General features: G+C 25.3%; 2 protein-coding genes across 3 annotated transcripts; one reads left to right on the plus strand and one right to left on the minus strand.

The window, feature by feature from the left end:
- Window positions 1-256: 256 nt before the first annotated feature.
- Window positions 257-8,236, plus strand: LOC132923183 (uncharacterized). 2 transcript variants are annotated; one of them, XM_060987032.1, is made up of 6 exons: window positions 257-687; window positions 1,915-2,280; window positions 3,495-3,736; window positions 4,800-4,899; window positions 5,005-5,109; window positions 6,783-8,236. In XM_060987032.1, the coding sequence occupies exons 1-6, from the start codon at window positions 547-549 to the stop codon at window positions 6,990-6,992; spliced, it is 1,164 nt and encodes a 387-aa protein (XP_060843015.1). In that variant the 5' UTR covers window positions 257-546; the 3' UTR covers window positions 6,993-8,236. The 2 variants fall into 2 exon arrangements, with proteins under 2 accessions (XP_060843015.1, XP_060843016.1); XM_060987033.1 differs by lacking the exon at window positions 6,783-8,236 and adding an exon at window positions 5,187-6,676.
- Window positions 8,237-13,002: 4,766 nt separating this feature from the next.
- On the minus strand, window positions 13,003-18,418 carry LOC132921102 (dolichyl-diphosphooligosaccharide--protein glycosyltransferase subunit 2). The gene is made up of 13 exons (XM_060983937.1): window positions 18,217-18,418; window positions 17,944-18,137; window positions 16,007-16,135; window positions 15,784-15,947; window positions 15,583-15,722; window positions 15,347-15,525; window positions 15,061-15,254; window positions 14,545-14,760; window positions 14,271-14,475; window positions 14,013-14,204; window positions 13,825-13,920; window positions 13,682-13,757; window positions 13,003-13,603 (listed from the first exon to the last, which is right to left on the minus strand). Exons 1-13 carry the CDS (start codon window positions 18,224-18,226, stop codon window positions 13,464-13,466), a joined length of 1,935 nt encoding a protein of 644 aa, XP_060839920.1. The 5' UTR covers window positions 18,227-18,418; the 3' UTR covers window positions 13,003-13,463.
- Window positions 18,419-18,807: the final 389 nt, after the last annotated feature.

Below are 18,807 nucleotides of genomic sequence, written 5' to 3' on the forward strand. Positions count from 1 at the left end.
TTTTTTTTTTAGATTGTTATAACCTAAATTTTATCTGACAAATTTTTCATTCTACAAACCGTAAAAACAAGTCAAATGTAAGGTACATAAGAGTTTTTTTTAAACATAAATAATATTGACAACCTTAACAAAATATTCACAATTCATATAGAAAGATATAGACACATATAATAATAGATACTAAAATGTATTTTAATATGAGGTATTCATGAGGTAAATATTATCCATATTATACCTAGTGTATATAAAACTTAGAACCTGATTTATGTTATTATGATTTTTGTTGACACTTAAATAAGTTTACCTAAATATTTCATTAGAAATTGAATACAAAATATTATATACTTACATAAAACCTCGTATGACAGCCAGAATTATAATACCTAATACCTATTATGAATAATAAACTACCTTAATATTTCATTCTGTCTGTAACCCTATTATTATCTAAATATCTCAAATAATATTAGTCTTTACTAGGTTCTTTAAAATAAACCATTTCTCTTTGAATGTTCTTTACATCAAGTAGCCGTCAAAACAAATACAATGACATTAATTGAGAAAAAAAAATACAGTCGAAAATTTTATACAACACTTATGGTTATGGCTTTTTTTTTGGACACTAGTCAATATCATTGTATTTCAAAATTTACAATGCAATTTTATATTTTTGATTGGATGGTATTGGTGAGTAATATAAATTAAAAACTATTTTCATTCTGACCAATATATTAATTTGTATATACATACATTTTTTAAAAAACTTTTATATCATATTAGATTCAATATGCCAAGGAATGAATGTATTAGTTTTAAAATAGTTTTTTATTTATATATTACATATATATGTAATATAATCTATCAATATCTGTATCTATCATCACCATTTCGAGCAAAATAAAGATTTTCAAATTTGAAACTGGTTTCAAGTGAAAAAATTCCAGTACGTTTAAAAATATAATAAAAAAAAGCATTAGGGTAAAACATTAATTTTTACGTAAAACTATTTTTACAGTATATTTTTCTTATTATGTAGTAATTCAAAAACAAGCAACTGTAAACCATAGCTGATATTTGTAATTTTCATTAAATATTCAGTTATTCATTTTTGAACTTCATAATAATAGGAAAACTATTTGACCAGAAATTGCGATATTTCAAGTTTTACGCGTGCATACATAATTTTGTCAAGATTTAAACTTCAGATGCCCAACTTAAAATTCCATTAATAAAGATGGATGAGAAATGTTATATAGTATAAAACTATATAAAACGGATTGCAAATTTTCACGACTTTTACTTTAAAATTCTTACTTTAAACTTTAAACACTTAAATTAAAAAATATAATGACTCGATATTTTTGATATTTTTTTTTGCTTAAAAATGTAATGGTAAAAATTTTAAGATTAATAGTTATTTCTTTTTAGAAAAACAAAATACATTTGCTAAACACACATTTTGTATAAAAATGTCAGTTCTTCCTTAATTTTTTTTGTTGTTTTTCTCAGTTATTTTGAAAAGTATTTGGATTTTTTTACTTTTGACCTCCTTAAATTACCAACTATATATAATTTTTAAGTAGTAACTACAGTCAAAGTTGAAAATCTTAACATTATTTACACCCAACAAAGTAATGAATGACAGATAAAAAACACACATCATTATAAAATCAATACATTCCGCTCAGAATCTTAAATTATATTATATTATATAAATAGTTTATACTAAATAAAGTTGTTTCAAAAGGTTTATTTGAGGCTCACAAAATGTTATTCAATATAACTTAAATAATACTTATACCTCATAATACAATATCATGATTAATAATACCTTATGATCTAAGTATAAAATAATATAATACATCTTAATTATTAATGACTTATAAAAGCTGGATATTTTGTATGAATTATCAGGTATGTTTGGCTGCAGGATACATGTTTTTGTTTGAAAATCCAGGTATGTCTTTAGGAATGGAGTTAATTCAATACATGATAGTTGGAATACTTTTTACTTTAATTTTTTTGGTATTCTTGATAAAAAAAGAAGCCATTGCGTCAAACTACAATTTTATACAGACCATATTTATCCACTGGTCTAACAAAAGATCATTGCATCCAAATGTAGCTTATAAAAAAAACATAAAAACAGTTAAAAGTTTAATCATACCTTTAGCAATATTATCATTATCTATTGCATTTGGGCCTTTAGTATCAACCATAAACGATATTGGCAAGCTGCCATTGGATTACCGAACCCATTTCGTCTTGTTTTGGCCAACGGTAAGTTTGTAAATATTACTTTATGACTAATGATTAAGTATATTTGTATATAGTATCTATTGTTCATTGATTCGAAATTGTTTTGTCAACTATTTCCGTTATACAAGAACTAGTTATTGACAATCACATCATCATTCATTTATACTTTCTACGTGTAGGTTACCATATTTTTATGTTTTTTCATAAAATATGACACTTGAAAATGTGGACTAACATAGTAATCCATCAAAAATATAATATTTATTCAATACGTATTAGACTATATCTCAATTAGCAATTATTAAATATCCATTTAGGTGTATCGATCTTTTCTTTTTGTTATATTAACCCTATGTTAGTGAATATCTTTTATTGTTATAATTTGCAATATAATCCTTCAATAATAACTTTTTTTTTACTATTCGCGCATAATATTTAATATTGATTATTAATTATGCTTGAATTCATTTTTAAAAAATATAAAAATTCTCACGCATTGAGCAGAACTTACCTACAGTTACCGGTATTTTCCTGAATCAAAATTCCCGAATAAAATTTTTCCCGAACGCCTTTTCCCGAATTAAAAATACTGAATGATTTTTTTCCCGAACACCTTTTACCCGGATCGATTTTAAAATCGATAAATTAAAATGCTTACCTAGCCATTATATAGCTCTTAGTTATAACAATAATTTTATTTTTTTTATATTATGCTAAGTATTACTTAGCATAATAAGTATATGTGAACAAAGAAGAAAGAAAAAAACATGGTATGCGTGATTAAGAAGTCTCCCACTAGTGACTCTTTACTTGAGGGGTGATTGTGGATGTGAAAAGATGTAATAAGATACTAGGAGAGAGACGAGTTTGAGTGAGTTTAATGCAACTGATCTCTACATCATCTCCTTTTCAGTCGACCGCGAGGATTATTGGGGAGCGTTAAGGTATTTAAGTTACTGATTACTCTTTTGTTTTAAACATTTTTATTTCGGGAAAAAGTCGTTCGGGATAAAAGGTTTCGGGTTTTCGGATTTTCAGATAAAATACCAATCGGGAAAAAGTTCTTTCGGGAAAACCGGCGGGTACCCCTACCTATTAGTATTTATTATATAAAATTAGGTTATATTACGCATAATAAATTAAATAATAACTAACATATGTAATATGTATAGACATGTAAGTTTTAATTCATTATTGATATTTCATAAACATTTAAGAATATTTTTAATTTCTAGATTGTCGATACTAATAAAATCAGTATGTATGGAATCATTTATGCAATGCAAGTCATATTTACTATTATTTTATACATTTCGACTTTATCATTCAATTTGGGTTTTATGGTGTTTTTGAATGAAGTAACTAACCAGTTTGAAATGTTATTGGATGAAATTAAAGATGCATTTAAATATAAGAGAGATAAACAGTTCCAACCTCTTTTTATTGATTGTATACGTCACCATCAAATAATTATTAAGTGAGCAGCAATACAATATAATATACTTATTTTAAATCACACCAAATTCTCAATTACTTAAGTATATATATATATATATATATAATGTATGGAATATATTAGAAATAACGACAAATAAGTACGTGGTAATTTGTTTAAATTTATCATTAAAAAATATATCTATTATATTAAAATATAAATGTACTTATTACATTTTTTCATGGTTAATAATCTAAAATTATATTTTTAAATTTTATGTTAGATGATATTAGTGGAATTATATAAATTATTTCCATATGTGTAAGCAAGGTTGGTATCGACGTGATAATAAACTAATTCCATTTTATGAAGTTAATTTAATTTTAACATATTAACTATTAAATAATAACTTATTTAGAAATTAATGGCACATAATAATCTTTATAAATTAGGTATTTTAACTGGTATTTTTCACAATGATTCAAAAATTAAAAAATATACTCTCGTCATTATTAGTGCAGGTCACGGACATACTAGATATTTCCAAAATATAGATAAAAATTCAATTTGTGCAAAACTCAGATTTTTTAGTATCATTAATTGTTTAAATGTTTCACGGTATAAAATTGTTACAACAATAATTATAATTATATGTATAATACTCGCCATTATATAACTGATACTTAAATATTTTATTTAATGACAATAATAGTATTTAAAAAACGATTTTGAGCAAATATTGTAATTTATTATTTTTAAGTTGATCTTAATTTTTGAGCTAATAAAAAAACTACTCCATAGCATATAATGTCTAATGATCACAAATTTTCAATATTAATTGAACTAAATAAGTAATAATTAATGAATAAATACGAATATATAAATTATAAGAATATTAATATATTAATTACAAAAATAGTATACTAAAAATAAAAAGACTTTATTATTATAAAATCAATTAATACGCATACATTATACATATATCTTACTCTATTCAGTCTATTCACTATGTGTTCATATTCTAATATTATATAGTTTTACACAGTACCATGGATTAAATATTCTTAAACTTGTAAACATAATTTTATAACTTACTATGTTTTAGATTTTTAGATGATTTAAAGTCATATTTCAAATGGATCATACTTATTGAAATAATTGCAGTTCAAGTAGTGTTGGCCATCCTTATTTATAATTTAACAAAAGTATAGTACCTAATAATTTATTATTTAAATCTAATTTATTATTAGACGGACTTTATAACTGTATACATTTTATAAAATAATAATATTGTTATGTATTTTTAATAGATAAATGCTTCCCTTGGTTATAAGATGAAAGTTGCTGGTTCGTTATTATTTAATTTACTTCCAATTTGTTTTCACTGTCACATTGGAGAAGTCATACTAAGCCTGGTATAATATGTTTAATATTATTTTAGCAAAATTGAATAATATTCTGTAACTTTCTAACAAATATAAATACATTTCAGAGATTTCATAGATATGGGGTACCTTAAGGAAATTCACTAGTAATTAAATATTTTGCGTGTAATTTTCAAACTTTTCTGTTTTTTCTAATACCATTTATACTATGTATACTGTATAGTAGAAATCTACTCCAAGTTCACTATTTGTTCATCATTTTTATTTTATTTAAAATTTTAAGTTTCTGGAATAAAGTTAAATCGTAGTATGTTTTTGTTTTCATTGTCGCAACATTTTAATTTAACACGTGGTATAACCATACAACGAATACAAGAATAACCTAATTTTAATTTAATCATGTATTACATAGGCACGGATCCAAGGAAGGACCAAGGGGTCATGCCCGCCTCCCGTAACTATATTCTTGATCGAGATTAGGTAAATTGAATCCGAAATACCGTTTTTGTGGTAAACTGAGTCCAAGATTTGAAAAGGTATAAGGTAAAGTAAGTCCCTGGTTATAATAGGTTTAGTTTCCAAAACAGAACATTTTCTTTCTCACTTTTACAGGCTTAGTACTTTTAATACAACTGGCGTGGTTAAAAATGTGCTTTTTTTGTTTTTAATATTTAATATAATTCACTAGATTGTACATAAAAATCACAATTAATTAAATATATAATATACAAATTATTCAAGTCAATTTTTTTTTATTTATTACTATTTATTGTTATTATGTACACGGTAAAAATTTATTTGATATACTCTTAACAAATTCAAATCTTGAAATATTTTTATTTTCATATTTCAACATTTCTTGTCTCAAAAATAATTTTCTATTGTTATTTTTTTCATTTTAATTACCTCTTTGCTACGTATTTTTATAAATGTATCTATTTGAATGTAATATTTAAGTAAGCAAATCGATAATCATTATAATTGGTGACTAGTCACTATATACAGTACTCATTGAATGTTGAGACCTTTTATTTTTAAGTAGGTACATCGTCGTTATTTATAAATTATTCTTTCGAAAAATATTATTACTGGGGACTCAGTTTACCTAGCACGTTAAAGTTTTCCGGACTCAATTTACCTAGCCCCAATATCCACCAAATTATTTGGGACTCAGTTTACCACTCCCGTCTTGATCCGCGCTTGGTATTACAATATACATCCGGTATAATAACTTACGAAAAATTTGAAATACCGTGAAACGAGAATCAAATTCTTTAATATAAAATGATCATCCTTGTGGGCCATTATTATAGCTTAGAGAAGTCCTATTAGCGTGAGCTTTCAACCAATTTCGTAATCGTTTACAATATTTTGTTCACAATATATTTACAGATTACAGATTTTTTTTTTTTTTTTTTTATTTTAATTTATACATTTCAAACTTCAAACATTATATTATAATAATCAGCTCTACAACTTTTCAGTTTGTTGAACGTATTTTTTGATTTAGTTAAAATTTGATTGTTTTATAACTATGTTTAAAATCTATATTATAATATATTCTATATAGAATAATAGTATAGTTAACTATAAACTCATAAATTATAATACCTAATTAAATTATATCCAATTGTATAATCAATTATATATTATACAAAATAAAATATCATACACCTACAAATTATTGTTATATTTGTTTACAGCACACACGTTTGTCTAATCATATTTATAACATGATATGGTACGATATGCCCAACGAAAACAAACAGCTCATCGTGATTATGTTCCAACGTACTCAAAGAAATCTGACATTAAGTTCAGCTCTGTTTTCGAACGAAAGAGCATCTAGATCGTTAATTTCCAAAGTTATTAAACAAGTGTACACAATTTTAAACGTATTATTAAAAACATAAATTGATAACCTTTTACATGCAGTGTTCCAAAAATAACGCTTTTTTAAATTAGCTAAAAAGACACTTTATTTTTTTAAACAGATATAAAAATGTTGATATAACATCCGGTTTACGTATGAAAAATAATATCATTTGATTGTCCTCCTTTAGCTTGTTAACAGGCCGAAGTGCGATTTAGAAAATTAACAATAACTACCTATCTATCATTTTCTCTAGCTGATGGGTTTCAGGAGGATGCCTTAACCTAACCGGGGCTTCAATAGTTGAACCAAATTTTCCGAATTTTTTATTAGCTGACGAATCGATGACACATCGGGAACAGCGTCACATAGGAATAAGATACGAATTTGACGCGTCTCCACACCACTTTTGTTAGATTGATAAAAGGTTTTAACAACCAACACATGTGTTCCAATTAACATTCGGTCCATGGTGATACTTACAAAAACTGATTACACAACAATAAACCGAAATTAAAAAAAAATGATGAGAACAATGTTGTAAACATAAAAACAAAAAAATGGCAACCGATTTAAAAAAGCGTTCTTTTTAGGACACCCTGAGATAATTAATAATAACGGAGAAGTTGGATATAGGTATTTATATAGTCGTTGTGTATAAAATAAATTACAATGTATAAATGCGTTATACATGCATTTATTAATTTTAGTATCAATGAAATAGCGGCACACTTTAATATTATGTTATTAGAATATAAATGCTAAAATAATTATTTTATTACTTGTAGTTAAATAGTAGATTATATAATCATTGTTTTTATTTTAACTATCTGTATTAATTGTAAGTCGTTTCATACAATATTTATTAAAGCTGTAATAACAACCTTAAGTTTTAGCCACTATACTTATACTTACTAAATAGTAAATTACTTTACTTTTGCTTGAAGTGCATACAGTTGACAGTTTATCAAAACTAAACATGATCAATGATCATAAGTAAATATTGAGATCAAGTGATTTTTGGGTACTAAGTCCCACTAAAACTTATAGTACTCTCATCTAAGTCTTACAGAATATATTTAAACCCACCCACATGAGCCATGATTGTGATTGATACATCAATATAGTGGTCTTATGTGATATTAATTTCGAGCTCTTTATCCCTCACATATATAACCAAATATACACCTATAATCATGATGTGATTCTAAATTTAATATAATATTTATTCTACTATTATATTATATCGTAGACTATTATCAGGAGCAAAACTTTTTTTTTCTTAGTGACCTCTAATTATTGTATTTCATTTTTTTAATATTTTATCGATTTATGATTATATAAAATTAACAAATTGTTGGTAAACATTAAATTCTAATCAACTGTTATGTAATTTTTGAACTGTAATACAATTTACTTAAAGGATAAATAAATGTTAAAAAAAATCAAGATTGCTTAATAATGAATTTTTTTAATTAATTCAAAGGTAAATTTAATTGAAATATACCTATATAGAGTCAAAACATACCAACTTTTATTACAAATATATAAGCTTCGTTATGATGGTTTATTGATAAATCAGTCATCTTGTTTATACTCTATCGTCTATATTTATTTAATTTCCGAAATATAGCTTAAATAAAATTATAAACATAAAAAAAAACGCTTAAACAGTTACATAATTATAACCTTTTTTATATTATACGATATTTACCAATATTGTTTTACACTACACGTAGAGTAAAATAAAAGACACGAGGAGAAAAAATCCCAAAACTGGTAAAACAACACAGAAACATGTTGTTTATATGACTTAGATTATATAATATTATTTATTTATTTTATTTTTTATAAAAATGTTTTATTCATTTTTCACTACTCATTTATCATTACTCCACTCTTAATATATGAAGGGAAAGCATTTTTGTTTCTAGAATTCAAATAAGATGAATGAAAACACTCATTTAACTATCACTAATCCAAGACTTTTATTACTGCAGTCAGTGAATAAATAAATGCGATTCAGAAACAAATTTAACTTATAAGAATAACAATATGTTATAATTGTATCTTATATAAAACCGGCACTGATATCGAACGGAATAGATGCGTTATAAATCATAATTTAAAATATTGGACCATAAGCTTAGCACTTAAGTATTTTTAATTATAATAATCATGATTTATTTCCCCGTGAAACAGTATTTCAACATAATTTTATGTAAAATTCTATAACAACATGAGTAAATGATATTGGAAACACCTAATTCAATTAGGCTAATTGTTCATTAAAAATGTTTATTATGGTTAGCATAACATATATATATGTGTTAATTTTGATAGAGAATTATAATTATTGGAACCATTATTTTAATATCTCATAAAACAAAAAATATGTTTTATAAATATTATATTCATGCATTTATATTATTATCACGCGGCGTCTTGGATAGGCAATTTATCTACTTTGCTGTCAAAAGCCCACGCGATATTGTTGTCATGACGAAATTTTAATTATGTTCATCTTTTGCAAATTATACAAATAATTATAACAAATTATTTGTAAATATTAAATTTATTTTGGCACTTTTGTAATTAAAAACAAACTTTTCATACAAAAATTAATAAAAAAATTATACCCGGATATGTAAAAAAAAAATAGTGCTGACATTTAAAAAAAAATTGAGTTGTTTTACACATGTGCATACCAAAAAGGTTAAAAATTTTAAATTTATCTAAAAATATATATTTAGGTACTTCATTCTTCCAAACCCCATTTTAGTATGTTCTTAGCGTAATATAGTTTACATAACACGTGTAGTTAGAAGGAAGGAAAATATAAAAATTTAATATCACCAAACTGTAAATTGTTTTCAGTAAAAAAAAAAAATTTTTTTCCAAAAATAGACTTGCCCGTTTGTTCCGAGATTGCTCTTCAATGTTCAAATTTCAATTGGCATTTAATCATTTTAATCTATTCTGTGATACTGGTATTATAGTTTTAATTTGTAAAAATGTAATAAACTCTATTATAAAATTAATTTAACCAGTAATAATATATTAATATATAAATATATATATGTTAATTATTAACGTTATAACATTAAGAAGATATTAAAATATAAGCAGCTAGTCATTATATCGTGTGTTGACAAATGTGTATTATTATTCCAACATTTAAAAAAATTAAATTAAATTTTTACAAAAAAAGTATGGAGGAGTATATTATTATGCATATAATAGGTCACTTCATGTAAAATTTACAAACAATACGACCATAGACAGGCAGTCTATAACCTTATATTACCATACGCTGTGTATTGTTTTATTTTTTTTTAATATGATTTTTCTTCATTCTTACTTGTGAAGTCAAACGAAAAGCCGTAATAATTTAAATGAAGAATATGGCAGTTAACGAAATGAAATTTTACCAAATACTTATAGCAATAGCTTTTTCGGTGGACACAGGCTATCCATATTATTATATTTTTCGATATATAATATATCTTGGACTTTTTAACTGTATTTTATCGGTAAGCAATTTTCAATTTTTTGAAATTATTGAAATTTATTTATTATTTACTAACATTTAGAAACGTATATAAATCATACTTTTTACAAGATTATCAAACATATTATAAATCCCATACATTGTAGGCTTATTAATTTAAAAAATACTGTATACCATATTACCATAATTAAATTTATAATAAATTTTAATTAAAATAATTGTATTAAATTAAATTCATAAATATTTTTAAATAGGTAAGAATCTAGAATTTATCCAGTTATTATACTCGTCATTTTTACTATATAAATATGAATTATACAACAGTATTTTCTGAAGATTATAAAATATCTTCTTATAACAATATTAGATGTTTTATTAATTATACTTATTATGAAATCATAATTTAAATACTAAATAGATATTTTTATTTATATTTTTTCATTAGCTTATTATCGCACCATTATACATTATTTGTGAAGGACAGAATATGTCCATCATAATGGAGTTAATTCTTTACTTGATGTGTGGTTTACTTCATTCAATGCATTTAATGGTAATAACCTTAAATAAACAATCCATCGAAACCACCTACAATTGTATACAAACAAGTTTTGTCAGCTGGTCACTAAAAAAAGGAATGGATCCAAATGGAGCTTATAAAATTAACATAAAAATAATTAAATATTTTGTGACAATATGGTCATTTTTGGGATGTACAATAATGTTTAGCCCTTTACTTTCGACAGTTGCTGATCTGGGTAAATTACCCTTAGATCATCAATCACATTGGAACACACATTGGCCTATGGTATGTATAGTATTTATTATAAGTATAATTTTTAGGTGAGTTATGAGTAGGAAATTATTAAATATTTGAAAATGATCATAATTCACTTAAAAATTAAAATATCGTAAAAAGCCAACGAGAGAACACAGATAATGTTCTTACCTAAAAGTTTGATAATAGGTCTATTCACTCTAATATTAAAACTAAAAGCACACTATTGAAACTGGTGAACGAAAATTTACTATGTCGTACGTGTGTAAGACGGAGACAACACATGCGGGTGAGATGTCCTCTCCTCTTTTAAACGATAAACAAAAATGAACATAAAAGTAAGTCATTAGAAATACAAAGATACACTCGGTGTTTTTGGTTAAAATAATGCGTAACCGTCGTACGAATAATTGTATAAAATGCCTTTAAGAGTTTAAGATGAAGAATTCCATAAATTTTATATTTATATTTTATTTAAGGTGGAAAAGTCACATGATGGGGAGACACAATTTGAGCGATCGATTTTGACCAGCGACTACTGACTAGGTTCTAAATGCAATGCTTGATTTGTAAAGACTTTGGAAAAGGGACGCGGTGAATGTTGGATGAACGAGTGTTCCACACAAAATGTAATGTCCAGTGTCGCGTTACCGTAGGGAGCAAAGCCCCCACTTACCCTTCAGCCACACACAATCCCAAAAAATCATTAAATTTATTATACAAAAATATTTTAAAAGAAAGACATACTTATCTATTTACAACATAATCCAATGACATTATAATTTATATTAAGATTTATAAAGATAATGTACAAATATTATGGCTATAGCTTATAGGTTATAGGTATATTTGCATTAGAAAAACTGATGATTTACAAATTCACTATAGTAAATGTGATCCCAGCGTTCCGTTTTTAAATAAATAAAAGGGTTCATTAAGAAAAATTAAAAAAAGAAAGGAGACTCCGTCCCTCCATCAAGCACTGTTTATAATGTATAAGTACCAATATGATTTATTTTACATTGAAAATTTGTTTGTGTTTTAGTCAAAAACTAGATAATTTAATGCAAGGTTCCATAACTTATTCATATAGCAATTTCAAAATATCAAAAATAGTCACAATAATATTTCTTTGGAATCTGTTTACAGAACGTAAATATATTGTGTTGTATTACAAACGTACAACATAGGTAGAAAAGTTTGTGTTCAGCAATTTCAATTTTGTGTATTTGGCATTTTGGCTTTAATAATATAGTGCAATTACCTATTATCTCACTTATGAGTTAAAACATTGTTTTGTATTTATTCATCAATTTAAACAATGCTTATATTTTTAAGCTAATTTATGAGTATTTAAAATATTACAATTTCAAAATTCAGAGAATATTTTTATATAGCTATCTTATAGGTCAATTCACTCTAATCTACCTAACTCTATATAGTTTATTATACACAGTTGAAACAATTCACAGATTGTTACTTTTTGTAAGATGAAGACTATACATACTGATAATATAATAAGTTCTATAATATATATTACCAACACTAATTTGATAACAAATTACACACAAAACCTACTAACAGAAGTGATTTCAGGTTTTTTTTTATATTATATTATATTTTTGTATTTGAAAAATATTACTGATTTATTATCTACTAATTTTCTTGTTTGTTTATTCTTCTTATTTAACAATATTACTCAACAAAGAAAAAAATAATATTTCAAATTGTACTACATAATTTCCAAAGAACAAATAATACTTAAAAATAAAAACAATACATTTATCAACTAAAAAAATTTGGCTTCATTTAAATTTTTCAACCCAATATATTGATAATAAATTAAGTATTTTCATATAAAAATGCTTTGTTCAGAAAATATTATTTGTAAACTTTAAAATTAAGTAGGTAAAAACATATATGTATAAGTGTGTGTGTATATATATACACAAAACATGTATGTGTATAAGTGTGTAATTCATGTTTTCATATTCTAATATTTATAAATTTAATACAATATTCATTATATGTATGTCTTATTGAGATTTAAGAATACAATTTTGAAGATATGATTCAATGCTAGCAAAAGTGAAAAAAGAAATTGAATCTGACATTTTCTTATACACGACGGAATGAATATTTTATCGTTTTGACTTTATCATCGATAACCCGCTCATAGAATAGTCATAGAATGTACATATAAATCATGTAACAATTCTAAGTTATTTGTTTCTTCTTCTTGCAATGTATGATAGTAATCGGTTACCAAATAAGAATGTCGAAATTCCCAGAAAAAATAAATACTTCAATGTTATGAACATATCTAGATATACCCAAAACATACCAAATAATATGAATATACCTGGAAAATAATAATGTATAATAATTAATAATTAGTGAATATAAATAATAATTGTTTAATGAGATTTAAGCAACTTACTAGCTAATGCCAAATGAAATCCTATGGCACTTAAATTGAAAGGGAAGTTTTTAATATTAACTCCCAAACGAGCCCACTGAAAAAGTTAAATTTTAAATAACAACAAATAGTTAATAATAATTATGATTGTAATGAATACTAACCAGAACAAAAAGAACCAACAACGGCGCAAGAGATAATACGGTAAAAAGCAGGGATACAACATGAGGTGGTCTAGACTCAGGTTCTCTAAAAGTATGCTAAAACATAAACATTCATAATGTTAGACACAATACTTAAATTAGTTAAATTATAACATAATTGTTTTTTAAGGATAAAATGTTTTACATACAGAAATTAATTTTTTCGGCTTATAAAAATCTGCAAAAGATTCAGATACATCTGATTCAACTTCAGAAAATTTCAATTTTATATCACTAAAATGCCAAACTATAGGCTTTTTCAACAGGGAATCACCAATAATTAAATCCATAGAATATAAACCAGACATATGTTTGAATGATACTGATTTAACGCCTAAATCCTGGGGGAAAGGAAAAGTTTTAATTTAGTATACAGTTAATTATTTTCAATTTCAATTAAAACATACCATATCCAATTTATAATTATTTTGAGAGTCCAATTCAGCGACAAATACACTTTGAGAACCAGTCTTAATATTTGTAAACCTAATAAATGCTTGGTGTACTTGTACATGTTTCTTAACTAAATTATCTTTAATAGCAAAGCGTACTATAATTCTTTGCATGTGGTCTGCTTTTAATTGAGTTGACAACTTTTCACCATATTTCAAACTAAAAATATATGTATCAAGTTAAACAAAAATTTGCCCAATAGAAAATTCAAGAATGTATTATTCATACCTTTGGAATGATGGGCCTGTTTGTTGATCATTATCAGTTGTACCAACTTTAAAATCAACAATATTCACTGAAGAAGCTGATACTTTTACCTCAAGTGGAATAGCTGTATTGCCCAAAAGTGGAATCTTGACTTTTTCTAATGGGGTAGCACTTATTACTATACTATAGATTCCAATAGATAAATCTGGTTCATTAAATTCTAATTCATATACAGTCCTTAAAACAAAGTACAAAATTGTTAGTCAAATAATAATACTATTATAGTCCGCGCAACAAAAACTGGCCAGTGACCCCCGACACCTGCCCGCCATGTATCTGCCGTTAACCATAAGTTCTCAAAACTGCAGCACTGCTGTGATGTTTACACAACAGGCACATGACAATTAATTTTATAAATATAATGATAACTGATTGGAAATTGCCGCTAGTCACACCAGTCATCGGCCAGTTTTCATTGTGCAAACTATAGTTATATTAGTATTGATTTATTTTACAAATATAAACATAAACTCTTACTTATCAGTAGTAGATTTGAACTTATTTTTAGACATAACAACTTTGTTATTTAACATTGCTGATTCAACGCCAACAGAAAGAGATGTCGGCAGTGGTTCTCCGAGCAAATTAGTAAAACGCACAGACAGTATTTTTTGTGTATCATCTAGATCACCCATTGGTTTTACAAGTGTAGCAGCAATAGGCAAGTGGTACTGTAAATATTTTACAGTTATTACAAAAATAATAAAATAAAAGTTACTATACTATTATTGTATAAATTAATAAAAGCCAGTAAACAACATACTTTGTTATTGGACAATGTTTTAAGAGCACTAAGCAAGAAATAGGCTCCCTTGGGTGTTTGTACGGATTTACGAGACAAAAGATAATTACTAAACATCAGAGCTTGATCATTTTGAATTGGAAATGAAGTATTACATTGCACTGCATCACAGAATTTGTATACTCCAGTCAACACAAGAGCTAAAATTAAAATAGTGAATAAACAGTTAGTTCAAAGTATTTTATTTATAACTTTACCAGTAACAGACAAGCCTCCTTCAAATTGTAAAAATTTACGATCAACCTGATCAACTTGCATAATGGCATCAGACAAACGATTGAAAGCAAAACGTCCATCTGGGCCAAGACTTGCCAATAAATGAATTGAATACCCAAAACTGTAATAAAAAATATTTTATTTAATGATATTTTAATTATTTTAATTTATATAAACCATACTCAGTAATAGTGTCATCGGGTTTCATTTTCCTTTTTATGATATTTATAAGTTTAGTAATATCCTTGGGTTTAAGATTAAGATTACTCAAAATACTGACACCAAAGTATAAATCAGACATGTGGACATCTCTAATATCTTTCTTCTCCAACATAGCATAAACATCCTATAAATATGATAATGTATAACATTTTCAAGTTGAAAAAATAAAACAAATTGTATTACTTGGACTGATTCATCAACAACTAATTTGCCTGAACATGTGGCAATTGCTTTCCATGCACTTGTTGAAAAATATACAGAATCTAATGATTTTGATTTCCCAGCAAATTTTACTAATTTATTACAGACGGCCTAAAATATAAATTTAATAAGTATTAATAATAATAAATAAATATTTACAGTAAATTTTATAGATTATTAATATTTAGTAATAAAATAATACTTATAATAATAACAGAAGTAATATTTTATAATATCAATACCCTTCAACAAATCAGTTGGATAATTAATTATATGCCAAATAATTATAAATTTTAATCTTGTATAATCCAATGTATGTAAATTTAATTATAATTTAAAACAATTTTTTTTATTCAAAAACTATAATATTAAAAATTTAAAAATCTGAGCAGGACAAAATAATAAAATTTAAATAATTTAGTTTCTAAAAAATACAAAAAATAGTAAATACTAAGTTCAATATTTTAAAACACCCAATGTAAACATTGAATAATGTTATATACTAATAAATCAATACTGAATAACACATTAACTAATAGTCTAAAATATTTATGATGCAAACATAATAATTATAGGGGATAATATATTGTATACTTATGATAAAAAAAAAAAAAAAATTGAATAATAGTTGAAAAAATGTAACCATAATTTTAATTTGACTAGAAAACATGTAGTTTAATACAAATAAAAACATTAACTATAGGTAGTAAGTTAAAATTAATATTGTATACTCAGAATGTTAAATCATAAACTTAAGTAAACATTTTTAAATGAGTTTTATAATATATTCCATACATTTTATGTAATAACTAACTAATGTAGAATAATTCATAATTTATATTTAACATGAGTAATGAGTATAGTATGCGGTCTACAATTGGTTTTATTCTACTGCCTAACCTGGGATATCCATATCACTATGAATATAATATTTTTTTATTATTTTAGACCACTATACATTTTAGCTTTGCATCTCCTAAAGATACTCATTTTATCTTCGTATTTCTCAGCATTTAATTTATAAAACCAATACTATTATAGTTTACAACTAAACAATAGAAAAGTTGATTTAGTGTCCCTTGTCATGTATTAAAGTGAGTTACTTCATTTATACTCTAATTCAGGGGTCACCAATTAATATTTTTGAAGGGCCACATAAGGAATCTAAAAATTTTTTGCGAGCCATCAAAATCTTTAGTATATATTTACATTTACATTATTTAAAAACCAATAATATTTAACAAAAATAATAATTTACAATCATAACACATATAATTTTGTCGTAATAAGTGTTATTTATTCTTTGTCTGCGATCCGGATAAAATGTGTTGGCGGGCCGCCATTTGGTGACCCATGCTCTAATTTATATAAGTAAAAAAAAAATAGCAACCAGTTTTTATCGGACAGCTGTCAGTCAACAACCATTTGTCTCCCCACCAAATCAACCATCTGTACATCTACTATGTTATAAAGTCACGCCCCTTACGCACAAGTTAGACGCTAAAGTTATTTCTTATGTTAAATAAAGTATAGTTTAATAAAAAAATCAACTCTTAAAATACTTATGATAATATAATATTATGTGATGATTTGTAAAAAGTATATTTTTTCTTACATAGGTAGTTTATGGTTCACACCAAAAATTGTTTAATATAGCTATTTATAATAGAATTGTATTTTATTTAAAGTAAATTTAGTATGGTAACATATAAATCTCTGATGTATATAGGTCAGATTTTGTAGCAAATATCATTATTAATATATGATCTATATCAGCTACTATAGAATATTTAAATAATAAACTAAACCTTTGTCCTTTATTCAAGCAACAATAAATAAGAGAGACGAAATTATAGTGAGACTGTTAATGTAGTTTATTTTGAGAATATTAAATGATGAAGTAAGTAATGAACACTTACTTGAGCATCAGGTATTTGTTGATCAAGCTGTTGCAATCCTGACACAGCATAGAAGACATCAGACAAATTTTCAGATTCTAAGCCCGTGAGCAGTACACTCTTTAGTTGGTCTTTGTCTCTAGATGTCAAGTATGTATCAACAGATAGACTTGAAGAAAAACACAGACAACCAGTTGCCACAAAGAACAAAAATACTAAAACAGTGAATAATTTAAAATTATATCAAATTTATTAATATTAATTAACAATATTCAGTCAGTGGTGATTTCTTACCAAATTTCATGATGAGCGCTCTCAACCACACACACTAGATAAATGTGTTAAACTATGTATTTAACTATACTAAACCATTACAGAGAATAAAACTGAAAAAATTAAATAAAAATGAATTATTATGTATATAAACTTTGTTGCTTTGACAGTCTGACGTAGCCGGCAGAATATTTTTCAGTTTTTACTTTTTGTATACTCAATCAATTATGTGTTATCAGAAATAATCGTTAGGTTATGTTTACAACACGTCGCTTCTTTAATGTACAGCAAAGACGTGTCATTTTTACGACCACAGACCAGGTTATATTCCTTTATCAGAGTTCGGTTGATACCATTGACATAAAGATGTAAACATGACTATAAATATAATTTTTACTATTTAGTATTTAGTATTTTGTCTTATATAGTCTTAGTCATAGTCCATAGATGTATACAGTATACATGACAAAATAAATGTAAATGCATTTTGTCATGTAGTCGTAGTGTATACTATATCCGTATAAGTAGCCACAATATGGTATTTTTATTAAGAATTACTTATTCATTTTTTAAAAACAATTAACGTTTTATAAAAACTATGTACATAATTGT

This window comes from Rhopalosiphum padi, chromosome 2 (genome assembly GCF_020882245.1).
Source record: "Rhopalosiphum padi isolate XX-2018 chromosome 2, ASM2088224v1, whole genome shotgun sequence".
NCBI classification, from domain to species: Eukaryota; Metazoa; Arthropoda; class Insecta; order Hemiptera; family Aphididae; genus Rhopalosiphum; species Rhopalosiphum padi.